This window comes from Podarcis melisellensis, assembly GCF_964234715.1.
Source record: "Podarcis melisellensis genome assembly, chromosome: 2".
NCBI lineage: Eukaryota > Metazoa > Chordata > Lepidosauria > Squamata > Lacertidae > Podarcis > Podarcis melisellensis.
The window spans coordinates 39,545,722-39,573,017 of NC_138529.1; the positions used below are offsets into that span (position 1 = coordinate 39,545,722).

Here is a 27,296-nt window from a genome sequence, read left to right on the forward strand (position 1 = left end):
ATTTTCCATGCTAAAACTCTTTTGCTTGTTTTGAAAGTATATAATTTATTTCTTTATGGATCTAAACATATTTGACCTAGGGATTCAAGAGACTGCACTTTTTGATCTGAACTGCTTGATCCCATGCTCTTAAAAGTTCCCCAGGCTGAAAGTTGACAGCTGGGCACTCAAAACTCTGGTGGTGCCAGCGTAACTCTCAGCCAGACTTGACAGATTGGAACTCCAGGCTCCTTTGGTCAGCTTGCAGAACTCAAAAGACTGAGTCTCCTAAGAGCTACAAAGTGAATTAATGGAAATGATAGGAAGAGAAGCCAGGAAAACCTTTCTCCCTTCAAAATCAAATAAAGGGGGGAAACAAGCAAACCACTTGATCTATTGGAGACATATACCCTCCAGTTCCAGTTTAGGGTGGCTAGTCACACATTGCCACAAAAGGGGTGGGGAATGCATCTCCAGAAGAGGTTTGCATACACAAATTTACATTTCTAAATGCAAATTCAGAAATGATTACCATTAAGTTAAACAGAAATGCAACATAATGGGCATGACAATGTACTCAAAGCTCATGTTTTCCCCCCAAAGAATTCTGGTAACTGTAGTTACTGTAGGGGTGCTGGGAAGTGTAGCTCTCTGAGTGGAAAACAACAACTCCCAGGATTCTCTGGGGAGAAGACATGTGCTTTAAATGTATGTCGTGTGCACAAGTGACCTCTTTGCCGGCTTAATCTGATATCCAGCTGCTAACTGTTGATGGGCAACTTCAAGATCTCTGCTGCCCCATCTTAAGGTTCCTGTAAAATAGATGACCCTTCAAAGAGAAAACCGCCCCCCTCCCATATAGAGGACTGTCCTCTGAAAAAATAGGAGACATCACCACCCATTTGCGGCAACGTGACAGAACCAAAAGTGTATATTCAAGTAAGTTCCTGGTACCTTCTCCTCTAATGCATCTTATAAGCTCTTTTCTTGTTCTGACAACTATCAGTACCCCATTTCCTGAGCCCTGCTGTTTGGCTGAATAAATGGGGTACGAAAAGGACAGACAAAAGTTCTAGGAATCAAGCCATATAGTTCTTGTCCCTGCAAAAGCACTTGGGTTGGGAGGAGGGGAGAGGGAGACATGCCTACGTAACACGGAAATATTGCTAGATAAATTGCCCTCCATAAAGCTCAGCATGTTACAAGCCGTTTCCCAGCCGATGACTGGTTTATTAGCCACTGCAAGCATGCAGAGCGTTACTTAATGACATTTGGGATGTGCAATGTGAATTCATTACCCGCCTACAGTGCTTTTGCATCCAATCGCCCTCCCGCAAGCTCCTCGCAGCCATCAGTGGCTGGTAAACCGAGTGCAGCTCTTCCCCCCCACCTCCATCCACATCTCCAGCATGGGAAAGAAATGGGCTTTTGAAGGAACAAGTGGCACACCGGGCAGAACACCGCTGCAGGCCAAATGGTCCAAAGCGCAGCTCAGGACACTCAGCGGTTGTTTCTCCAGACCCACTGCACAGCTTGATTTGGCTGAAGCGACAGCGCTCCCATTCCAAGCCCCTTCGTCACCAAGTGGAGACAATTAACTTGCCACTAGGCTTGCTTTATCAGAGCTCAACATTAATGTTACACAGCCCAGATGTTGTGCCAAATGACACAAAGGAAACTGCTCTTAACAAGCCCAGCTGCTGCTTCTGTGATTGCTTCCGGCTTTTTCAGAGCTGCTAATCAGCAAGCTGGGATCTAGAAGACAAAAAAAAAAACAAGCAACTAACTCACTCCCAAGCTCGAAGTCCCATCCGTCTGAAAAGGCCTCTGCAAGCCTGAGAGTAACAGGGGACGGCCAACAGGTCAAGCGCCCATTTCAGGAAAGGCACCTAAGAAACTGTGTTATGCTGTGTCAGACCATTGGTCCATCTAACTCCGTTATTGTCCACACTGACTGGCAGCGGTCCTCCAGGGTTTCAGACAGGGAGTCTCTCCTAGCCCTACCTGGTGATGCTAGGAATTGAACCTGGGATCTTTGGCATGCAAAGCTGAAGCTCTGCCATTGAGCCACAGTGGCAGAACTCTTAACCGTTCTAGCAAGAGCTTTCCTCCTGGGCAGGACTTACCGCACAGCTTGCTGCCCTGCCCCAGCCACATTACAGACAAGGAGCAGGATCCTGCCCCCTCCGCCATGGTGCAGGAACTCCGATGAAATGGCCCCGTTATGAGCCAAGCGCTGGCCTTCGGGCTCAGAAGAGTTGGGAGAGGATGGGAGGCTGTGGGGACAACCTGGGAAAAGGAAAGAATAACGCACATGAGTAAATCCCAAAGGCATCCCTCTCCTCTACTGGACAACTACTTTGGGAATGGCTTAAAGAAGAACATAGGAAGAGCTGATGGATCAGGCCAGTGGTCCATCTAGCCCAACATCCTAGAGCAGCATCTGGGAAGCCTGCAAGAAGGTCCTGCACACAATTGCACTCTGCCTACCTGCGACTCCCAGAAAGGTACTCAGAAGCATACCTGCCTTCAGTCATGGACACAGGGCATAGCCATCATGGCTGCTATCCATGGATAACTCAACCTTCCATGAATTTGTGCAATGTTCTTTTAAAGCCATCAAAGTTGGTGGCGATCAGCTTCTCCTGGGGGAGTGAGTTCCAAAGTTTAACTATGAGCTTTTAATACCATTCAGGTATACTGAGCCGAGGCCATTTAAATGTCAGCACCAACACTTTGAATTGTGCTCAGAAATGTGCTGGGAGCCAGTGAAGAACCTTTAGGACAGGTGTTATGTGGTCCTGGCAGCTACTCTCAGTCACCAGTCTAGCTGCTGCATTGTGGATTAGCTGCAGTTTCCGAGTCACTTTCAAAGGTAGCCCCACGCAGAGCGCATTGCAGTAGTCCAAGCAGGAGATAACCAGAGTACGGTATGTACTACTCTGGTGAGACAGTGTGCCGGTAGGTAGGATTTCAGCCAGCGTATCAGATAGAGCTGGTAGACAGCTGCCCTCGACACAGAATTAACCTGCACCTCCAAGAACAGTTGTGAGTCCAAAATGACCCCCAGACTGGTCCTTTAGTTACCCCATTCAGGACCATGGAGTCTCCCATACTTGCCTGTCCCCGTCCCCCAGAAACAGTACTTTTTACTTATCAGGATTCTATCTCAACCCAATCCTCCAACTACCCCCAGACAATCACATAGGACATTCACTGCCTTCACTGGTTCTGCTTTAAAAGACAGGTAGAGCTGGGTATCACCTGCATATTGGTGAACACTCAACCCCAACCCGCTGATGACCCCCCCCAATGGCTTCGTATAGATGTTGAAAAGAATTGGGGAGAGGATGGAGCCCCAAGCCACCCCACAAGTGAGCGCCCAGGGATCTGAACACTCATCCCCACACACCACCTTCTGGACAAGCCCAGGAGGAAGGAGTGGAACCACTGAATAACAGTGCCCCCAGCTCCCTCCCACCCCCCTACCATTGTAAATAAAACCCATGAGAGCTGCAGGGTTGGGGGGAAGCTTCCTGATTATAATAGATAGCAAGGGAATAAGATGACTCGAGATTTGCGGGCTCTCAATTTCCAGAACTTTCATAGAAAATCTAGACCCAGATCATCCGAAATTCATAAGATATAGGACATATTGCCTTAGAACAAAGGTTTGACAAAATGATTCAGATTAATCCCTTCCAGATCTGCGATTCTGCAAGGAAGAATAAATATTAACACTCTCAACAAGTTGGTGTCTATTATCACCAGCAATAAACGCTCACGCATAATCAGTCCAATCTGCACCTCCAATTTGCAGCTAGATCTGCCCACCTCCCCAGATCTGGGCTGCACAATTCATCAAAACCACCTGGCAACAGGGCTGTCCAAAAGGCAGGATTGCCATGAACTTCATCTCCCGGATCTGCGTGCGCTGTCTCCTCTGATGTTTTTCAATTAAGGCCTCTTGTTTAGCCCGGAGAGGCAATAAATCACTGCCACGACACTTTGTCTCCAGTTTTCCTTCTCATTTTGCATATAAAAGCTAATCCATCCCAAAATGCAGCCATAAGTGCCAAGGATCAGCTCATCCCCATTCTCCTCTCAGCATCCGGCTTCTTCCCCACCAAACTGCCTCTTGAAGCCTCAGCCTTGCAAAGTCCATATCCTGTATACCTGAAGGAGCGTCTCCACCCCCATCGTTCAGCCCAGACACTGAGATCCAGCGCCGAGGGCCTTCTGGCGGTTCCCTCATTGCGAGAAGTGAGGTTACAGGGAACCAGGCAGAGGGCCTTCTCAGTAGAGGTGTCCACCCTGTGGAAAGCCCTCCCCTCAGATGTGAAGGAAATAAACAGCTATCTTATCTTTAAAAGACATCCGAAGGCAGCCCTGTTTAGGGAAGTTTTTAATATTTAATGCTGTATTGTTTTTAACACTTGATTGGAAGCCGCCCAGAGTGGCTGGGGAGGCTCAGCCAGATGGGCAGGGTATAAATGATGGGTTATTATTATTATTATTATTATTATTATTATTATCATCATCATCATCATCATCATCATCATCATCATCATCATCCAGGGAAGTATCTCAAAATTCACAGCTGCGGGATTCTCAAATCGGACCTGACCCCACCCCCACTCACCTCCCCCTCTCCCCCCCTTTTCTTCCTAATGTCTCAACAAACAAAACTGATCTGTAAAAAAATGTTACTTGGAGAGAGAGAGAGAGAGAGAGAGAGAGAGAGAGAGAGAGAGAGAGAGAGATTACACATACTTTTGTAAACCAAGAGAATTTTTAATAAAAATACATTTTAAAAAATTGGGATGAACTTGGAAGTCACGTTTGGCTCATTTATCAAATCAACAGAATGAAGCAGTAATGTGCTTTCTGGCCTGTGGCTCCACTTCAGGCTGAAGGCAGGGGTTGCATGTTTGAATGCTTCCTCCCCCCCCCCCCGAAACAGACTCAAACACCTGTCATGTATGATCTAGTTGAGATCCCTGTGTTGCAGAGGGTAGACTAGATGACCCTCAGGGTCCCTTTCCAACTCTACAATTCTATTACTCTATGATTCTACACACAGCAGGTGGAAGCATGTCAAATATTTATTATTGTTTCCCCAAAAAACTTCTGGGTTTCTTTAGAAGAGGCCCCATCGTTCCCCTTTGCCTCTCTTTTCTTTTCTTGTTCTTTGCGGGCTTTTAGCCTCGCTACACCCTCCTGCCACTCCAGGATTCACAACACCTCCCAGCTCCCTGACTTGGAGCTCTTTGGATCTCTAGTGGCATTTTACAGACTGTAAAACCAATTTATCTCGATTCAGAGCCTGACCTTTCGAAGCACGGATGGCTTGGCTGCCTGCCAGGTCCATGGGAGGCTAAAAATAACTTCTTGTATTAGTCACAAAACAGAGATGGGTCCCCTTTTGGCAACACACTAATTATAAAACTGTATTGATCACAGGTCTGCCATGCGGAGGATGGAGCAAGCTTGTTTTCTCCTGCTCCAGAGGCTAGGATCCAAACCAATGGATTCAAAGTTACAAGGAAGGAGATTACAACTAAACATCAGGAAGAACTTACTGGCAGTAAGAGCTGTTCGACAATGGACAGAGGTGGTGGAGTCTCTTTCCTTGGAGGTTTTTAAGCAGATGATGGGTGGCCTTCTGTGATCTAGGGTGATCTAGTTGAGATCCTTGCATTGCAGGGGGCTGGACCATATGACCCTCTGGTCCCTTCCAATGCTACAATTCTACAATCCAAGTGAGTCTCTAGAGCAGCCTTTCTCAACCTGTGGGTCCCCAGATGTTGTTGGACTACAACTCCCATCACCTCTAGCTAGCAAGGCCAGAACTCAGGGATGATGGGAGTTGCAGTCCAACAACATCAGGAGTTCCCAAAAATCATTGTCCCCAAAAGGTACCCAAAGCACACAGCGGCATGAGTCCACCTGTGACATTTCAGTCAAACTCTAGAGATCCAGTGACCCTCCCATCAACCCCAGCCAGTGGTCAGGAATGATGGGAGTTGTAATCCAACAAGACCCTTGCCATAGAGTTCGGCTGAGCTGGCACAGGTGGGTTCATGCTGCCACCACCTTCCAATGCCTAGGGGCATCTTCCAGGGACTGTGGGTTTTTGTGTCTGTGTGTCTGTGTGTGTGTTTGGAGATGCTTCATGTTGTTGCTCTACAGCAGACATAGGCAAACTCGGCCCTCCAGATGTTTTGGGACTACAACTCCCATCATCCCTAGCTAACAGGGCCAGTGGTCAGGGATGGTGGGAGTTGTAGTCCGTAAACAGCTTGAGGGCTGAGTTTGCCTATACCTGCTCTACAGACTCACTCACTACCTGTGATAAAACAGAATTTTGCAATTCATGTGTTTCCAGGAGGGGATCTGTCTCCTTGTTGTTGTTTTTCCCAGGTACACCTGCCTGAGCTTGCACAGTAGCCATGGAACTAGAAGAAGGTAAGAAGAGCCTGCTGACCAGACAGGAAGACTGCAAGCTGGAGATGAATGCACAAACACCTGCAATTCCCAACAACTGGTCCTGTATGGGAGCAGGCAACTTGTGAAAGTGGAGGGGGAACTCTAGGGCTTTTCACCTTCTTTGAGACACCTGCCAATGGGAGGTGGAGTCCAACATCATTCTCAGTCCCATCTTAGGCCTGCCACCTCTCTTTCATCTCCCTGCTAATAACTGGAATGAAAGCAATTGCAAACAGCCAAATCACGTCTGTTTCCATTTCATCTACGTTAGGGGAGACATTTTTCCCATGGGCTTTTTTCCCCTGAATGGTTCGATATAGCTGCATTATCACCACAAACCTAAACCATTTCCAGTGTTTCAAGCTTAAACTGAGAAACCTTGGAATGCTGTGCAGGAGAGGGTATGGGCATATCTTTTCCTGCTGTACATCATGAACTAGTTCACAGCATAACATTCCCCAAATGCCTGAAAGGCAGAGGCAGAACACCATAGTAAAGCAGGCTTAGGGGCAGATAGCAGCTTCCCCCAACCTGGTGCTCCCCAAATGGCCATGCTGGGGGGGAGGTATCTGGAGGATCCCAGGTTGAGAAAGTTGGTCTGTACCTATCCTGTAACAAGTGTTCCTAATGTTCATATCTCTCTCTCTCATATATATATATATATATATATATATATATATATATATATATATATATATATATACTCTTCACAAAGTTCAAGAGGTCAAGACACAAAGACTTTAGCAACTAATCCACACCTAATGACCCACCTAAGTGGTACTCAGGATATCACTCAAGAAATCACTCAAGATATCCCTCAAGTAATTAAGGAACAAAAGAAGAAAAGGCACACTAGCCTGGGAACTTCCTCTCTGCCCAGAACACTGGAGGCTATACACCACACCCCCTCAACAGTATTTATAGGAACTCAAACACTGAGATCCTGCTCTGTTCCAGTAACAAGAAGCCGAAAACACCAGCCTGAAGATGACGAGTGAGACCTCGTCGAAACGTCGCCTAGACACCCCAACTTTTACACGGGAAGACACCCGAGGACACCAAAACCTGCATATATATATATATATATATATATATATATATATATATATATATATATATACACATATAATTTTAAAATAGATACATTTCTGCCAGGAAAGCAAACAAACCAACAAACAAATATACAATCAAATAAACAAACTATGAATTGACAGGCAGTAGCAATATATCAAACCTATCCATTCTTAAGGAAATCAGCCCTGAGTGGTCACAGGAAGGACAGATCCTGAAGCTGAGGCTCCAATACTTTGGCCACCTCAAGACTCCCTGGAAAAGACCCTGATGTTGGGAAAGATGGAGGGCGCAAGGAGAAGGGGACGACAGAGGACGAGATGGTTGGACAGTGTTCTCAAAGCTACCAACATGAATTTGACCAAACTGCGGGAGGCAGTGGAAGACAGGAGTCCATGGGGTCATGAAGAGTCAGACACGACTAAACAACTAAACAACAACAAAGCAATATATGAAACAACACAATTCTTATCACTAACATCCTTTGTACTCCCAATGATGTGAACGATTGTAAAACTTGTAAAACAAGAAATTAAAAATGACTTCCAATTAGTCTCGCTGTACTTTATCTGTTGATTATCTTATACCGTACAGTTACATATTTCTTATATAGTTTCCGTTAACTTCCCTACAAACTTATAATCATACAATGCAAGGTTCAGTCTGATTCTGCCAATAAGTTTTCTTTTATACCATAAATTTTTTAGTACTTTCTGTCTTTTTTTTTTTTTACAAGTGTTCCTAATCTAATGCTGCCTTTCACCTGGATTATAGCTTTGTAGTCCAAATAGTGCTTCCTAGAGCATGGAGCTGATAACACCAAGGTTGCAGGTTCGGTCCCTGTATATTCCTGCATTGCAGGGGGATTGACTAGATGATCCTCAAGGTCCCTTCCAACTCTACAATTTTATGATTTTGTGATTCATATTGGTAACAAGTTAGGACTAGGGAAACAAAGCATACTAAAATGTAAGAGCTTTTCCTGATAAAATATGACCTTGCATATTTGGTGCAAAAGAAAAAGAAAAGAAAACCCAACTGCATACAGAACAATACGCACCAGTTACTCATTGCAAAATATCAGCTTGTTGTACTTTATTTATCTTTTGCCACAACAAGGAATCATAAAGAATAGAACAGATGGGAAGTGGGGGTGGAGAGGGGGCGAAATAGCTGCAGCAAACAAACACTGGGAGAAAAGAAAAGCTCTAGTGAACTGTGGTGTCTCCCAGCATTGAAACACTCAGAAAAATTAACAGGTTTATCAAGTGTTTGCAAGGAGGTTACGTGATGTCACTGATTTACTGAGCATTCATTTCTTATTTGTTTGCAGAGAAGTTAGACAACATGCCATACAACTTTTATCCCACACTTCCCAGTGTATTTTTCTACCACTTTGCTTATTACAAAAAGGTCCCATCTGGGGGAGTAAGCCAGTTTGCTTTAAGAGCACCATATTAACATTCATTCATTCATCAACCTGATTAATCAACCTGAATTTCCTGGTACATGATCTGAATCCCACCTGAAAATAGCAATGGTCTGGAAGCACCCTTTGAGCAATTCACTGTTCAGAAATCAGCTTTCCCAAATGGCCCGGGGCCACCTCTGAATGCATGTGTGGAGCTACTTTTGTGAATGCACCTATGTATCAAACTCGCCTTGTATGCAGAAAGTTAATGCCTCCTGGTGAAACCTTGCAGCCTCCATGATGCGCAAATTTTCCCAAGTTGGCAAAGAGAGGTGCTTTCAAACAACTCTGAGATGACCCTAGCAGATGAGGACTATACCACACGTGCTCTCCAGACTCCCCCAAAAAGAAGGAACCAAAGAACACACTTGTTGCAGAAAAGCAGGAGGAGGCAAGCTTAAGCTGCATCAGTTTCAACAACACCCACTTGTGTGTTCAGTACTAAACCACTTGAAACTTCTCAGAAGGAAATCAGGTCAGGAGGCTGAGAAAGAGGACCAAGGGCACAGGAGAGGTTCCTGGGCTGATCAATGCATCAGCATCCATCCAATTCTTCTCAGAAGCAGCTGTCCCATTTTGTCAGTTCAGACCTGGTCCCGGCAACTGCGTCTCAGCCTTACAGGTGTATCACCTCTTCATAGTCTGCCAGAGCCAGCCGAAAGCAAAACAAAGAGCGGACTCAAGGAAAAATGCCTTTTTGCACAGCTAGGTAGTAAAGCTGCCAGCGGAGGCGGAGAAGGTCCTCTGACTCTGCAGGGAAAAGGTATTTCCCAGAGGCCTCATGATGCAATCACAAGACTGTAGATCTTAATAAGAGGCCGTTAAAGTGACAGAGTCTCGGCGCCCCTAAAGCCCACTCATTCTGAGGCTATTTGCTGTGACTGTGGCTAATCTGTGCTGGCTGGAGGAGACAAGGGCAAGCTGATGGATAGAGCCAGTCTTCAGTTAAAAGTTACTGGCCTCCTTGTGATCCCATCAAGCCAGGAAAACTCTCTCCTCTTGCATCGGGCGTCTCCTCCTCCTCCTCCTTTCCTTCACGCTGGCTTCTGAGTGCCACTGTGCAAAGCATCCCAACCTTCACAACATCAGCACAGGTACTACGTTCTTAACAAGTGCCGAGTAAATTGCCCGGCTCTGAGGCTGTTACTTTTGGCAGCAGTATCTTTGCTCAGTCACTGAGCATCCTGTCCCTCACACATGATTGTCACACGGCTGCCTGGCTTTCTCAAGGCCATGCTAGATATGGGCATCAACAGATCAGTGTTTTTAAACCTGGATCTGCTGCCATGGCCAAGAACGTGGGTGGGGGAGATGGGTGCCCCTGTTTAAGGAATAAAACTGATGTGTGGGTGAGAGAAGCTCTTCTCTCAATTTATACCCCCCAGCCCCTCTCCCTTCCTTACCCCTTGACTTCCAGTTGGGGGGGGTCCCATTACTGGAAGTGACTCGAGCAGGGAGAAAGGCAGCAAGCTGGGGGGATGAAAGGAAAAAGCCTGAGGAAAGTGGGGGTTAGCTGTACACAGCACTTTTTGCCCCTTAATTTAGGCTCCTCCACAAAAGGCTTCCTGTATTATTGCATATCCTGCAACATTCTGGGAGGGCAAAGCAAGACAACCACCCACCCTCGCCCACCCAATCTCCACTCACCTTTGCCCTTGTCCACCTGCTCTCTGCTCACCCTTGCCCACCTGCCCACCAGCCACATGAATCCACATGAACCCTGGGGCGAAGGCAGAGGCTGGGGCACCTTCAAAGCCAATGGGGCCATCCCACATAAAACAGGGCACTTGGCAGGTATGTTATTGCAGCAATCTGGATTTAAGAACACAGCTTTGTTGATGTTGATATTTGGTTTGGCCCTCAGGCTGAGCACAATATGGAATTGGCAGGGGGATAAATTCTCAGTGGAGGGAATTATTATTTTCTTCAACTTTTCACCATTTGATACAAAAGTACCTAAAGCTCTGAGCGCCAGGCACCTCCATGTGGAGAGGGGGGAGAGAGAAGCCAGCTGGACAAGAGCAGGGGCCCAGGGTCCTGGGGATGGAGAAGAACTTGGCCTCCTCTCCAGAGCTTATTTGACAGGCATTTTTGGAGGGACATTCAGAATGCATTCCAGCAGCAACAGCAGGACACACCTGAGAGGCGGGAAGAGTTGGCCCTGCTGAAGGAGAGAGGAGCCTGGAAAGCGTAGACGTTGTCGCCCTCTGCGATGGTGTTCAGGTCCTCATCGTCTGAGAAGGAGCACCGGAATCCTGACTGGCCCAGCTCAGCCAGGATCACCTGGAGCGGCAGAGTGAAATGGTCAGGGCCTTGCAAGGCTTGAGGACATAGGCAGTATATGAGAAAGGAAAACCTCCTTGGCTTATACAGTGGTACCTCGGGTTACAGTCACTTCAGGTTACAATTGCTTCAGGTTACAGACTCTGCTAACCCAGAAATAGTACCTCGGGTTTAGAACTTTGCTTCAGGATAAGAAAAGAAATCGGGCATCGGCAGCGCATCGGCAGGCCCCATTAGCTAAAGTGGTGCTTCAGGTTAAGAACAGTTTCAGGTTAAGAACGGACCTCCAGAACGAATTAAGTTCTTAACCAGAGGTACCACTGTATGCAGTTTGCAGGGAACAAGGGCACCCAGAGCATGGGGGCAGGAACAAGTCTGGCTTACCTGGTCAGGTGAAATCTTGCCTTCCTCTGCCACCATTTCCCTCAGCTTTGCCACGGTGCTGAGGAGAGGCACAGCCAGGCCCACACGCACAAATCGCTGGCTCTTGGATTGGAAGACAAGGGTGACGTTCAAAGGCCTGGAGGGAAAGGGAACTTAGAATGGTGCAGCAAAAATGGCAGCCCTGCCCCACCCTGGTGAGATACAGGATGCATCCAGAGCCCTGGGACCCATATAAATTATAAAATTATTGTTAGTTCTGAAGGCAGCCCTGAACAGTGAAGTTTTTAATGTTTGGGCTTCCCAAACTTCTCAGGGTTCTAGTAAACAAACATCAAAAAAGCCTAACAGCAAAGTAGATCCTACAAGCCTGTAGATCTGCCCATGCCTGCTTTAGATACACCCGTCTCTTCTCTCCTGCATGCAACCCTCTGTCTTCCTTTGCTCCAGCAACAGCTGACAAACGGGAGCTGCCTACCAGAGGCCTGGGTAAGCCCTCTAGCTATTAAAGAAAAGATGCACCAAGCATCAGCCATGGCAAGCAGAACTGGGAGCGCCGTTGCTGGAAGTTGGTGACTGGCTGTGACTGCAAGTTTTTAGCTGGAGGGGAAAGTCATTACTGGCTCATCTGCAGTCTGCACAGGACAGATTCCGCATGTACTCCTGCACCATCAGAAAAGAGATGTCAGAGGAGTCTAGTTAGCTCCGCATTTGGGAGTGAAACTACCCACTGGGGTGGAGGAACAACAGACCCATCTGTGGATCAAAAACAGATAAATGTGAATAATGTGGATTAATCTACAGAGGGCGAGTGAAGATTAAGCAGGTGGGCGGGTCTATAGAATTTATGAACACAATCCAACACTCCTGGTAAGCACCCAAACATCATAAAGTGAAGTCTCTTCCTGGGAAAGTATACAGAAATAAAGATGGCTGCCCCATGTACCTATTGGGGTGGGCGCATTTCCTCATTCCCACTCAACACAACATCCTTGTAAAGTTACCAAGTAAATGGAGGAAAATATCTTCCCCCCCCCCCCAGGACTTACAGGTTATGGTGATGGCTTACATCTTGGGAGCATTTTTAAAGGCTTTAAAAAAACTTTCCTGGTTTTAATGCTTGCTTTAGTAGAACCATGCCGATAAATGGACAGCATGGACTAGTTACTGCTTGTCTGCTGTTGGCTGGTGTGTGTGTGTGTGTGTGTGTGTGTTTGCTGAGCCAACATGTACAGAGAGAGACACCGTTTTGCTGGGGGGGAGTGAGGGGTGAACCCTCAAAAGTGCAAGTGAACAGGGCTATCTCTGTAGGTGACCATTGCAGTTGCCTTGCCAACTCCAAACAGATGTGCAGAGGAGCCTGTTTGCACTGATTCTGAGAGGGGAAAGGTCCTGCTTTGGTTGGACAAAAAGACAGTCTGCTTTCTCCTCGAGGAAAACTAAGAATATGCAGGCTTTTCAGCACCTGAAATGGGGCTGGTGAAGAAATCTGCCTGGGGGGAATAGCAGGCCACTTCACTGATCTTTACTCAGAGAGGCTGGACCAGGGATGCCTGAGCAATTCTGTTTTTGCTAATTTCACTAGGAGCTGACCTGATAATCCTCCCCCTCCCAGACTAATGTATGAATCGGAACTCAGGCTGTAGTCCTGGACTCACTTCCATGGGAGTAAACCCCACTGAACTCAAAGGGAGTTTGCGGATCAAGAACATATCAAAATGCATGCACATTTTGAAAGAAAATAAATTTCAAAATACATTTTAAAATGAATATTAAAATGTGAATTTTCATGTAGCTTTTCTTTGAAATCATAGATTCATGCAGAAGTGGGGTGCAAGGGAGTTATGGGTCAATGTATGCAGAAGAGACACAGACCTGATTAGAATGATTCACCATTTCCCTAGTTATGATCTGGGAGAGAAAGTGTGGGTACTTGGTTCACATACCTGGTCTGGCGCAAAGGGATGGGCAATGAGATGCACAGGAAGGGATCAAAGGTGTTGCTCTGCTTTAGGCAGTGAGGGCAAGTCAAGGAGGACCTAGAAAGGGAGGGAGAGAAACATTGTCAGATCCCGTGTCAAGGGATAACTACACCAGTGAAAATGTAGGGCTGACCTCACATTTTGTATTCTAGGAGTCTGAAGCTCATATCTGGCCTCAAGGCTTGAAAGGAGAACTTGTGGAATGCAGAATAACTAAGGTCCTCGGAGGTCACCCCTTGTCAAATTTGCCCGTTAACAATTTGGAAATAAACACTGCTGAGGTCCATGAGACTTGCTTCCCAGTAAATTTGTTTAGATTTACCATTTTAATCTCACAGGTACAGTTTCATTGCTCAAGCCAAAGGGCTGTTCAGGGGCCCCCTTGTTCTACAAAAAGAGGGTTGAGTCAGTAGACTCCCCACAGAAGAATGACCACAAGGGAAATCTGCACTCAGTCTATGAGTATTATCAAAAGCAGCATGATACTGAAGTCACTTTGAGGAGCTTAAGATCAGACAGTTAATAGTTCTAAATTTGTATCCCTGTAAATTGACTTGCCATAAATGAATACACTCTTCCCTGTCCCCCAGGCAACAACATTTTTGGTTACTACACTCATGTTCATCCTCTATGTCACTGTGACCACAGCTAGTGATTCTTTTATCTACAGGGTGGATACTACAAAATATTTCGAAGCTCTTATCGCTGAATGAAACTTTTCTCTCCCATAGTTGCCCTGGGGTGGGAACATGTTTTACACACATGCTGAAAAACAAAGCTGACCCCTCAGCTCACATCCAACACTGAGTTCACTGTAATAACCAAATCACATTTTGTTCATCCAGCATGGTGTCTCTTCCTGACACTTGTTTGTAGCCTCATAGCGCCAGATCTGTTTTTGTGATGGAGACATTCTGTGCTTCACCAAGATGATTTGTGGCTGACTGAAGCAATCCCCTTGATGCATATCAATACATACCCTTGGTTTCAAAGAACAGATGAAAGACCAAAGCTACAATACTGCAAGCAGGGCTTATCCCTGCTCTTTCTAGGTCCACCCTTTAAAGCTCCAAGTCAGAGTGGTTTTTTTTGCCCCACTGCTTTCCCCAAGAAAACTGCTCTTTAAGGCTGAATCAGAACAAATGGCAATTCGTGTTGTTTGCTCCAGTTCAGCAGTAAGGAGTGGGTTTTCCACAAGTAGCCCTCCACCTAGCAGGGCTAGCCCATTCCACCAGAAGCGGACTTATTTCCTCAGCAGTGAACAGAGCTGATCATCGGAAGTGAGACCAGCTTTTAATGAGATTGGCTCAGTGGTGCAAGTCCTAGCCAGTTAATGGGATTGCACCTAACAAGATTACCTGGGAGTTCAGGCTCCAGTATGTGACATAAAAATAAAAGATTTCCCAAAAGGAAGAAGTGAGGGTTAGACTCAACATGCAGGGCTGAATCCATTCTAGAAAGGAAAACAATCAGCTACTCCCTAATAATAGAAAGTTATCTTCACCTACCTGGATACTTCAGGTAAGTCCCTTTTTCATCAGTGGTGCAGTCTCACTTAAATATACTAGTGCGCTTTCAGAAGGACGCAGGTAACACCCTTCATCATATCATGCCACCCAAAAGCACTACTGCATCTGCTTTTCTGTAGCACAGTTTTGCTAAATGTGTACCAGAAATGACCCAAAACAACCCCTTTGGACATGCATTTGTAGGCATGGAAGCAACGTGCATTACACAACATAGGATTTGGCATGGTAGCCACATTCAGTTAGACCAATCCATTGCATTAACAGAGTTCTAGCAGATACATGTACAAGGCTCAGCTCTTGTACCTGTGAAGGAACAAAAATGGAGAAGGTGTTTGAATGCTTGGCCTCCCCCCATCGAGAAACTGCAGCCAACATCTCGAGACTAATGGCCAAACTAAATGTGACAGGAGATCAGATTGGCCAATGGATTTTTCTTTGTTATAAGGTGTTGCAGGGGAGAAGGAAAGATTTGGATCAAGGGCACAGCACTGGGAGACAGTCTAACCCCCCACTACCGCCATCATTTACATTTAAATTTGCCCTCTAGGAAGCTGGTATTTGTTATGGAGGGCTGGGGAGTCAGGTATTGTGTAGCAAGAGCCGCTTTGCTCAGTACTTAAAGCTTGCCCTATCTCCTTCTTTGCAGCTACCCTTGAAATATTATTTTAAAAGACACCGAATCCTATTTTTATCTGCATTCTTTTGCTCCCACTCACTTTCACACAACCACACTGCATGCACTAGCAGTCTGACTTTGCCAAGGTGAAACCATCAGGAGAAGCAGACCACCTCCCCTCTCTCCAGAATTTGACATCTGGTGCACTATTTGGCCTCCAAATCATCATCACCACATCATCATTTAATTAATGAGGAACACAGCTCAGTCAGTAGATAATCATAATCTCAGGGTCATGGGTTCACGCCCACGCTGGAAGAGGGGATTCCTGCATTGCAAAAGGTTGGACTAGATGGGCTTTGTGGTCCCTGCCAACTCTGCAATTCTATGATTCTATAAGGAAAGCCCCCAAGGCCCATCTGGTCCACTAATGTTCTCAACAGTGTCCTACCAGATTCCTATGGGAAGCTTACAAGCAGAACCTGCGTGCAATAGCACTTTCCTCACTTGCGATTCCCAGCATGTCAGAGGCATGGTGTCTCTGATCCTGGAGTTAACACATAACCATCAAGATAGCCTTATCCCAATGAATGTGCTTAATCCCCTTTTAATGCTGCCAAAGGCAGCAGCCATCATTACACCGTGTGATAGCAAATTCCATAGCTTAACTGTAAGAAGAGCCCTAGCGGATAAGATCAAAGGGGGAAATGGATGTCTCTGATTGCAATAGGACTCCAAGTTCTCTCTCACACACACATTTAAGGAAAGGCCTCAATATAGGGGAGCCGGAGCACATTTCCCACGCAAGAAAGGCTGAAGCATTGGGGGAGGGATTCGTTTAGAAAATGCCTGAAGGGGGGGGGGAATGGCACTGAGGTTTACAAAATTATGCACGGAAAGAGAAACAGAGAGGGAAAGAGATCCATCTCCCCCCCCCATCCTTCTGCCATAATAGTAGAACTTGCGATCACACAACGATTCTGATGAAGGGGTAGATTCAGGAGGGACAAAAGAAAGTACTGTTTTCACACAGCTAATGGAATTTGCCACCAGAAAGATGTGGGGACGGGCGCTACCTTAGATGTCTTCCAAAGAGGATTAGAGAAATTCGCAGAGGGGGAATCGGTCTGTCAGTGACTATTGACCGTAATAGCTCAACCCCAAGCTCAGAGGCAGTTGCTGGGCGGGCGGCGGGGTGGGGGGGAGGTCAAAGAACAGAAGAGGGTTGTTCCCTTTGTATCTGGGCTGCGCAGAAGCATCTGGCTGAGCACTGTGGGAAAGAAGATTCTGTGCTAGGAGGAACTTTGGAGTGATCCAGCGGGGCTCTCTTTACCTTCCCTGATCACAGTGCCAGAATACAAGAATGGCTATCAATGGCGCTGTGGTGGCTCCCCCCACCCCCCACCCAAAGACCATGCATGAGCAAGAAACACTGGCAAACTCAATCTCCCGCCTGCTGCCATTCCCGCTCAGGTACCAAGTTTTGAAGAAGTGCTCTATCCAAGCTCCGCAGGGATATTATATATATTTAATGGAAATAGCCAGTTCACCTCCCGAGCTCTCGCTCTCATGTCCTCCCCCCCCTTCAAACGCACACACACATTCGCGTCCTAAATTAAAGTCAAGCCAAACTCCGAGCCCTACTTTTTCCATTCCTTCACCAGCCAGCTCAGAGCGGAGCAGCACTGCACCGTTAATAGATCGTTTGCATATAGACAGGCTTTGACGCACAGATCTGAAGTTGGCAGGCTGAAAATGAAAGCAGCCCTTTTTAATAAGCATTAATGGGAAAGGGATTAATTGGGGAGTGGAGAGCCGCTTGGCATGCCTGGCGTGTCCCTCTCTGCCAACCAGCAGGATGGGAAAGGGGGCCTTTGGGGGGGCACATGGGGTTAGGCTGGGGGTGGGGGAGGCTGGCTCAGCGAGGAGAGATCTAAAGCTCTTCTGCTTCACTGCAGAAGGTGGATTTCTTAAATCTGCCTCTGATACCATGGAAATTGCAACCACCACATGTAGGCGCTATCGGAGAACAGATTTGCAGCAATTTTTTATGATGTGGTCCGGAGCAAAACTACACAGCCTCTGCTAACCGAGGGTGCAATTGTGTTGACTATTTAAGGAGTCCTGGGTGCTCCTTTTTATTTTTAATTAAAACCTAAACTTCTTTCAATTTTGGAAACCGATAAAATGTGTGCATTTGTTCATTTCTCTTCCGCAATAATTGTTCAGCTCCACTAGGCACATGGAAGGGCATGGAGATATAAAGAGTAATGACACCCTGTTGCTTCCTAGCTGCCTGTCCTTCCCTCGCACACCAACCTGCCTCCCTGGCTTCTGAGATTACACCAACCATTGCCCACAAAAATAATTAAACTCACCTTAATTGCCATAAGGGCTAGAAACCTGCCCCTCTCCCTTTGCAAATCTCAGGCTACTGAATTTAATGCTCCTTGCAGAGCACACACAAAACACACAGCACAGGCAGAACCCCACGTAGAGCAACTGCCCTGCACTTCTATTAGTTTTTGTGATGGCTCACGCTCGCTAGGAAATAAAGCCCGCCAAAATGAGACTTCTCCAGAGCTCAGGAAGGGGCCAGTTCTGTCACACGGGGCCATTTCAATTTCCTGCTGGAAAGGCTGTTTTTGTTCACAGGATGCAAGCTGGGAAGTGGCGTGTGGCATGCAAAGCAACGCAGGGTGGGATGAGGGTGCCTTTTTCTCTGAGCGCATTTCCAGGTGGAAATGCTTGCTTGCATGGATATCAGCTGGGGAAAGTAAGGTGCTGAAAAAGTGGCTTCCTGGAGCCTAGCGTGTGCTCCTGCGGCGGCGTTTGCCTAGCTACCACCACGCCAGCCACCCTTTCAAACACTACAACGGGTTGCCATGGAGATGGCTGCAATGTCACACGGCGGAGCAAAGCAGTGCAAGTCTGAGACTTGGGAATGAATATGGGGGATTGGGGGGCTGGCCTCTCCTATCTCCCACCTCTGCTCCTCCAGAATGGGAATGGGGTTAATGCAAATTCCCCACCTCATAGGAAGCAATAGCTGCAAGGCGCCACTGTAGCAGGGTGTCAACAGCCCTGAGAACACCTCTGGTGGGCTGAGGGTGTGACAAGTGAACTAGTTAATATCCATTTATTAGCAAAATATCTGTCATTATGAGGGAAGGGAGGGAAGGTTTGTGCATTGCCAGGATCTGTGGGGGAATACAAATGTCTACTCTGTGGAGCTCCTTAGCAGTCGAGGTTTGGCAAAAACCATTCCTGGAATGTGAAAACAGTATTATTTAGACAGTCCTTCACAATCTGCATTTCTCTTTTTAACCAACCAATATCTATTCATGCTTTGGATTATGTTTTACGGATTTTATATTTTTGCGTGATATATTTTACGAAGGGGCAGATTATAATATTTAAATAAATATAAGTCACTTGCCAACTAGGCAAAAATACAGAGCGCACATTACACTGGGCCACACAATCACTCTCACACCCAATCACTGTTCAGTGTGTGATGAGATGAGCTCTTCCACTCAACTCAACACTGTACGCAGAACTGGATGTCTTGAGCAGGCAACACGCAAACAGATGTAGCCTTCATTTCCTTCCCCCGAGATATCTTTATGAGGAAGATCACTCTTGGGTCGTCCACCACTGAACGAGAGTTTTAACACAAGTCACGTATTCAAATGTGACACACTTTATCCTCTGCCAGATGACACTTGCCCAGATTTTAAAATGCAACGGAAACCACCTTGGACAGCGCAATCTGTGGCCCCAACTAACACAAGGCATTCTGCAGATCTGGTAATGGGCAATTTGCCGACTAAGTGACAGGTAGAACCAGCAACAATGGATGGGCCACTCAGACAGATGGAGCATCTGACTTTGCTCCAGTTCCATTGGAAGGGGGAGATCTCCCACACTGATTGCTTTTGCCCCTGAAGTGGCACCCATTGCTGTCGACACAAACTTCCAAGGTTTTTTTGGCATACGGCGTGGGGTTCAACTGAGGCCACCCTCCAGAATGCAGAAACTTGCTTCATTTAGTTCTCTCCCTACATAAGGTCCTCTAAGCACAAGCTGTAGAGGTCCACATGCACTGGAATAAATTTAACTTTGCAATCTCTAAGCCACTTTACTCTACTAAAGCCTGTTTGACATGCTCCAGCCCCTTAATGCAGCAGCCTTTTTGGTTAACAGCTGTCAGCTTCATTCTGGCTCCACAAGTGTCACTTGCTCCACCAGCTTGCGTGCCGCACAGAGGACAAGTCCAGGTGTCATCAATCTAATTCCATGAAGATTTTGCCAGCATCTGATTTTCTAAGCACAACTCATCTCAAAGGGTTCTTAACCTTTCCAGAACCCACTTTCTGCTTGCTGGTTGTTTTAAGGCACTTCTTCTGTTCTCCAAATATAACAAAGCAATGCAGATGTGGTTCGGGAATAGGGATGACCAAGCCTTATTCTATGGACCAAAAAGCCCAGCTGATGCACTTCAAAACTGATAAAACTGGAGCCAAGCCAGGATATGTTTCCATATTTTCACACAAGCTCTGGCAGCACTGCACAATACTCAAAGGAAAATACTGGCCTGAAGATCTGTGGTGCTAGCTAACAGCAGCTGCTCCAGTTTTGGTCATGCTGTGATAGCAGCTGTTGATCCTATCACAGGTACTAGATAACAGCATCATAGCTGTTTCTCTTCCTACCTTATTGGTAAAGACTGGAGTCTCTCCAAATAAAGGCTGGATGTGTATGTCCAATTCTCCAGGAAACAATGGGATTTTGTTGGCAAGAAAATATCCAAACACATAGAATTCTATGTGCTGCAGAACAAATAGGCTTAACAAGCAAACACAGAAAAGCATGAGAGATAACCAGGAAACCAGGATACAGAAGTGAAAGTGCTTCTTCACACAATGCAAAAATAATAAAAAAATGTGTGGTCATGCAACTGGCGAGTGCAACAGGCTAGATCAGGGATGGGGAACCTGTAGCCCTCCAGATGTTGTTAGACTACAGCTTCCATCATCCTTGACCATTGGCCAGGAGAGCTGGGGTTGATGTGAGCTGGAGCCAACAACATCTAGAAGGCACTAGGTTCTCTATTCATCTTGCAGATGGCCTTTAAAAATTAAATGAATTCAATAATTATCCGTGGATAGGAGCAATAATAGTTTTGTGGAACGTTTGCATTCAGAGACAGGGTATCACTGAATGCCAATTGCTAGGGACCAGAAGCAGGTGAGAACAATGTCCAACTGGTGTGCATCCCAGAGGCATTTCGTTCATCATTGTGAGAAGTGGGTTACTAGAGTAGATGAACCTTTGGTCTGATTTAGCTCAGTTCCTCTTATGGAAAACCTACTCAGCAGCTTAGAGGCAAAACAATTCTTCCTATCTCTTGACTTATTCAACACTTTGACTTGCACTTTTGCTTTTCTGAATACTACCCAGAAAAACATAGGGGCAGAAACCAGTGCAAAGACACCCACTAGCACAATGTTGATTCCTCCTCTCCACCCAAAATCCACTCGGGGGGGTTAAGAGAACCCCCAGAGCAACACAGGTGGGTGGGTGGGTGGGTGGGAGGGAAATCATTCCATTGGACAAGCAAAAATGCTCACACTGATGGAATGACCATATTAGCACAATGCTCAATTCCTCCTGTAGTTTGTAACAGGGCAAAGTCGAATTCAGATTTAGCAATTATCACATTTGGAGCCTGCCACAATATACCTGTTCAAGGCTACATGGCTGCAGAATGTGCACAGATCAGAAGAAGCAATATAGACAGGGCTCTCCTTGAATGAATGCATGTAGGTCAGGGGCAGAATTTGTTATCTCCAAACCTATGCATGTTCAGCAGCCACACGATAAAGGAAAGCATGAGTGTGACTGAAATGTCTGTTGCAACAGTGTCTCCAAATTTCTTAATAAACACTCAAAAATTCAGAACCTGCTCCTGGATATTTTGTAAATTCACAGATACGTACCTTGCTTGCAGGACCTCTGCTGGCCTGACCAAGCATCTGGGCCACAGCAGTGGGAATAATACAGCTAATTCAATTTGAGCCCAAGTTTTTGAAGCAAGTCAAGTTCACAGTTGGCTGAGTTGGCTAGAATTCCAGATTCCAGGGCTTGGAGTTTTGTTTTCTACTCTTCCCTTCAGAGTAGAAACAGCAGCAGCAGCAACAATGGGTGTTGTGATGCCTTAAAGATTAACAAGTGCACACGTGCCAAAGACCTCTAATCCTCTAGGAGTGATCCAGAAGCCCTGTGCCTTCAGGTTCCTTGCCATCCCTTCTCAAGAAGAAGATGGAAAGACCACATGGGGGAAAGGATCACTGCATTCCTCAAAGGAAAAGCTCAGGTTTTATTCGCAGGTCAGAAGAAAAAAAAACTTGATGGCAAATCCTGGCTCTTTTAGCCACCCATATAAGAAGCAGAGTGTGTGCCCCTCTCCCCGTCCCAACTACAACAATGCCCTTTTGGCAGGACAGCTGCTACGCAGAACCCAGAGGAAGGGCCTGAGCAAGTGAAATGGGAAGAAACCCCTACAGATGTGCTACGTTTTAGAATTGAGTGACACCTGTTACTTCAACAAAAGAATCAGAACACAAGTGATAAGTCTGGATGGCAGCATGCTCAGCTAACGCATCCACATGTTCTCCTTCTGTTCGCACAACCCTTCTTTGGGAAAGAGATGCCAATGCCCTTGAGATACTGGGAAGGGTGGAGGCAAGTCCAGCACTGGCTTCCACTAAATTCTGATGATTGGAAGACAAATGTGGGAGCCTCGTCTGCTTCCTTGGCTGCTGTGTCCCTGCTCCTCCTGTGGCCTAGAGCAAGGGCTCACCCTATTCAGTGCACAGTGGGGTGGGGGGAGAGAGACTTACAATGGAAAGCTCTGGCGAGCACTAGTCATTAATGCCTTATCTTTGAGAGCAGCCTCACACCGGGAGCTTCAAACTTCACTCCGCTCCCAGCTCTTTCATCCCACCGCCAGAGACACAAAACAGCAGTGTCAGCAGCAGGAGCCTCGTGCATGTGCGTGCATTCTAAGGAAAGCACGGCTGCGATGCTTCCCTCGGCCTGCATCCAGCTCAGGGTGGCTGAAAGAGTCAGGAGCTGCTAGGCTTGCAAGATTGTGCTAAGGCGAGTCACCCCTGGCCACACAAAGGGGGACAGAGCCGTGCCATGTTCTGTTCCATTCCACACTTCACTAGCCTCTCTGTCTGCACAGGGGTGGTGTAAGGAAAGGGGGACACTTCTTCTGAAAGAGGGTACTTGCTGTTGAAGTCACGACCTGCAGCAGGGGTGCATGCAGTTGCACGGGTGCAAGGGTGTGCTTGCAGTCCAATCATGTCCCTACAATTTTTTGTGCAGCTCAGATGGACAAAGGAAGAGAATAATACCACAGTGGTGCAGGGAGTTCAGAATCAGTCACCTGATTATCTCCAAAACTAACCCACTGATGCAGTACAATGGTACCTCGGGTTACATACGCTTCAGGTTACATATGCTTCAGGTTACACACTCCGCTAACCCAGAAACAGTGCTTCAGGTTAAGAACTTTGCTTCAGGATGAAACAGAAATCACGTGGTGGCGGCGCAGCAGCAACAGGAGGCCCCATTAGCTAAAGTGGTACCTCAGGTTAAGAACAGTTTCAGGTTAAGAACGGACCTCCAGAACGAATTAAGTTCTTAACCCAAGGTACCACTGTATTTGTGAGTGCTACACTCTCACAGTTGCTGTTGCAAGCAGCTGAGAAGGAGGCAAGCCAGATCTGGTATGTCCAAGCTAAACCACTGTTTCTCGCTCACCCTGCACTTTCTGCTAGTCAGCTAGTATGCTCCTTAGCTTAAACTCAGGTCCTCCAGGACTTTGGCCTGCCTGCCAGCATCTCCCACATGTTCTGCCTTGGAGGGTGCTCTGAAACATGGATTTGCACACAATTCTTGGCCATTTTTGGAAGTAACAAAATGCTGGAATGCAATGAGTAGCACTTGCTCCCTTTTTACCTGTATTGTGCCTGGAAGTGGTTCTGCACAAAGCTCTGGCCCTTTAGCAGCTGGGCGGTTGACTGAGCACTCGCATTATTGGAGCCCTCTTCCTGCCCAGATGGAAGCTGCAGAGAAAATAAGAGAGTACAGTTGAGTTACAGGACTGGGGAGCCTGCCCCCCCTCCAGATCTTGTTGGACTACAACTCCTGACATTCCACCGCCACTGAAAACACCTCCCAAAACATTCTCCCAATGGACACTCAGCCAAATCTGCCACCACAGTTCTGTCTTCTTAACACTGTTTTAAAATGTGGGTTCTTCCAGCTCGTTGTCCCTGCTTTCCTCCCACCTTCTCTCCCTGCCCTTCCATCACCACCACATTTCTCTCACTTTTTCACATCTCCCACTCCCTTTCAGCAGCAAAATCACGTATAAAAGGGGGAATAGAGAGAGTTGGTTAGGTGACCATGTTTGCTAACAGGCATTTAAAAAAAAAAAAAAGAATTCTGGCAGGGTTCAGTTTTGATGGGTTTTCATAAACATACACATATTTTTTGTCCTTCTCTGTGAAGTTGTTTGGATGAGAGAAGAGGGTGCAAAAGCTCAATTACCAGCTTCAAGGTGTTTGGGAATCTTTCACTCTCTCCTCATTAAATCAGGGAGAAGCAGGCTGAGCCAGCACCTGCCAGTCCCAGAACAGGACAAACACATTTTGTTGCACGCAGTGTGACAACAAAGGGGAAAAAAATATATCTGCAAATAAAGCAGGCAGGTTGGTCTCCCTAGGGACTAGAAAGGGACACCTGGTCAAGCCCTATTCTTAGTAGAATGTATACTAAGCCGAAGCATGCAAGCAACTTTTGCCACCCGAGTCCAGGACCAGTCAGTGGAATCCTATACTACAGCCTTCCATGTGGATGGACCAACATTCCCATCAACCATTGGCCACTGGCTTCTGGAAGAGCAGGTCCCCCACCCTTACTACATTACCATTGCTCTGCAGCTACTGTTTCCCACAAACTGTTTCTGCATAGTCAAGGCTCCATTTTGCAATGAAAGCGTATGCCAGTGACACTTCTGCCTGGGGCTTACACAAACACACTAATCTAAGTGCTACCAGCATGGAAAGTCACTGTACAATCTGGGAGATTTGCGCGGTTGCCGCTTGCTGTGACACGGTGCTCTGAGCATGCAAGCAGGCTTTTTCAGCAGCCACTGAATCTGAATTGGGCCTCAGTGACCTCACGGCTCAGGAAGCAAGGCTGCCCGCATCTGCCCCCTCCTATTAAGACAAAGGAGATTTAACATTTTAATGGATTTCTCAAACGTAGCAGGATGGAAGGAAAAGAATTCATGATGCTATTAATCAAACCATTTGCCCTGTCTGGAAAAGTGTTGGGTTTTTTTCCCCCTCTATGAAAGCAAAGGAGAGAATTTCTCTTGATACGCAAGGAAGAACAACAGAATAGGAGGGTAATAGCGCCCAGACTCTAGGAAGCGAGGAGATTTCCCTAAAATGGGAGTTGATCTCCTAACATGGTGACACATTGGCTCAAAGAGAACTGCAAGAACTCAGTTATCTATTCTGTATTTTAATGAATGCTTTGTCATCTTTCAAATCATGCTGTTACCCACACAAGATGAGTTTTTTTATTATTGATAAAGTGAAGTAAATATTTTTAAAAATTAAAAACCTAATGGTTATGTTCTTTGGAAGATTATTATTAGGGGATCCTTCAAGCAAAAGTTCACAATTCTGGACAATGTATTTGAAAGATCTCTTGCTCCTATCAAGTCCCCCTTGCCGTGCAAAGAAGCAGGAGAGGGTGTTGGGAGTGCTGCGGAGTAAAATGCATGCAAGTAAACAATGAGGCCCATGAGAACAGTATGATTCTGGACTGCACCTCACACTTTCTGCAATGCAAAGGGTCCCTCTAGATCAGCCTTTCTCAATCTGTGGGACCCCAGATGTTGTTGAACTACAACTCCCATCACCCATAGCTTGCAAGGCCAGAGCTCAGGGATGATGGGAGTTTTAGTCCAACAACATCTGGGGACCCACAGGTTGAGAACCGCTGCTCTAGATGCATCTCACTATGGTAAGGCTTCTCAGAAGGTTGGTAGCTTGGACACTGTTGACCTAATATTGGTTCTCATGATGAGACCTGAGTAAAGGGGACTTATTCCAAAGGACTATCAGGAAAATTAAAGTGCAAGGTGCCATACTCTTAAGGGAGTTGTTATGCACCAAGATCCTTTAAGATTCTCCTTGCTTCTCCATTACATTTTTTCCTGGGCTGTCATTTTTTAAGGTGGGGAGGGGTGAAGATGGCTATTCCATCCCTCCATTTTATCAAGTCCTTAAACTTTGGCATTCCTGTGTTGTGGAAACAGCCTCGGCCATCAAACAGCTGCCACAAACAGCAGAGAACTAAAGCCACCTTCACTTCATCCGATGCAAAAGAGGACATGGGTCCTGCACCTCTAATAGTAGACAATTCCCACTTCTGCATAACCACTAGAACACCAAGGTGCATGTCCTCTCTTGCATCTGACCACCAGCACTCCTAAAGGGTCACAGAAGAGTTTAGCCTTTCTGCATGGCCCACATTCCATAAGAAGAACTTTCCCCTAAGGGAGAATTCAAGAGATGAAACTTGGCTGAGTGTGGGTGCAGCCACACTCCCAACACCAGCATTGCTTAATGCTTATTTGGGTGGAGCACGTTTGGAGCTCTGCAGATGTGCCAACGAAGCCCACGTCCCCACCACACTCCCAGCCCCACCACCATCCTGTCCCATCCAGCTAAGCTGCAACAATGCCAGCGTTCAGATGGCAGATCCTCCACCACCTGAGTCACTAAGGCATGCAGAAGACCTTACACTGCAGAGAGGCTAGTCATACCGACATCTACCCAAGAGGCGTCTTCTACACCGGTCACCTCAGAACCAGAGAGTGCTATCACTTGAACCAGTCCAGGGATGACTCAAAAACAGGAACACCCTGGCACCTGAACAGAAAGCAAATCATGTCCAACTTTTTTAAGGTCTAGGTAGGTAAGCACAGAGAGGAGCTGTGTCACTTCCGTTGAGATATCAGTTGGCTTTAGCTCTCTGTCAGCTGTTTCCTAACAGCAGCTGTTCCAGCAGACTTCCTGAATTGTTTCCACCCCACCTGGTCATTATAAGAACTATAATTTAAAATACTGCTGCCTGAGATTATTTTTTCCTCCTCCCTCCCCATTCACAGGAACATAGGAAACTGCCTCATACTGAGTCAGTGTTTAATACATAATACAGTACTTATCTGGCCGGATCTGGAACTTCACAATATCTGGACATGGCTTCAATTTTGCATCTGAATTTGATACATTTTTTTCCGAGTTCTGACTATGTCAAGCCAGAGTGTACCACTCCAGACTGCAAATTGGGAGCTCACACAACTGAATGCAGAGGATTTCCGCACCTTCAAGTGTTCCCTT

General features: G+C 46.5%; 1 protein-coding gene across 2 annotated transcripts in view; it reads right to left on the reverse strand.

Annotated features, from left to right (window-relative positions):
* Window positions 1-27,296, reverse strand: part of USP43 (ubiquitin specific peptidase 43) — an 88,903-nt gene that overhangs the window by 22,337 nt on the left and 39,270 nt on the right. For both annotated transcript variants that reach the window (XM_081895017.1, XM_081895016.1), the window contains 5 exons: window positions 23,833-23,939; window positions 13,621-13,713; window positions 11,678-11,813; window positions 11,149-11,293; window positions 2,106-2,268 (listed from right to left, as the gene is read on the reverse strand). In XM_081895017.1, the coding sequence (XP_081751143.1) occupies window positions 2,106-2,268; window positions 11,149-11,293; window positions 11,678-11,813; window positions 13,621-13,713; window positions 23,833-23,939 (644 nt within the window). The remainder of the gene's footprint in view (window positions 1-2,105; window positions 2,269-11,148; window positions 11,294-11,677; window positions 11,814-13,620; window positions 13,714-23,832; window positions 23,940-27,296) is intronic.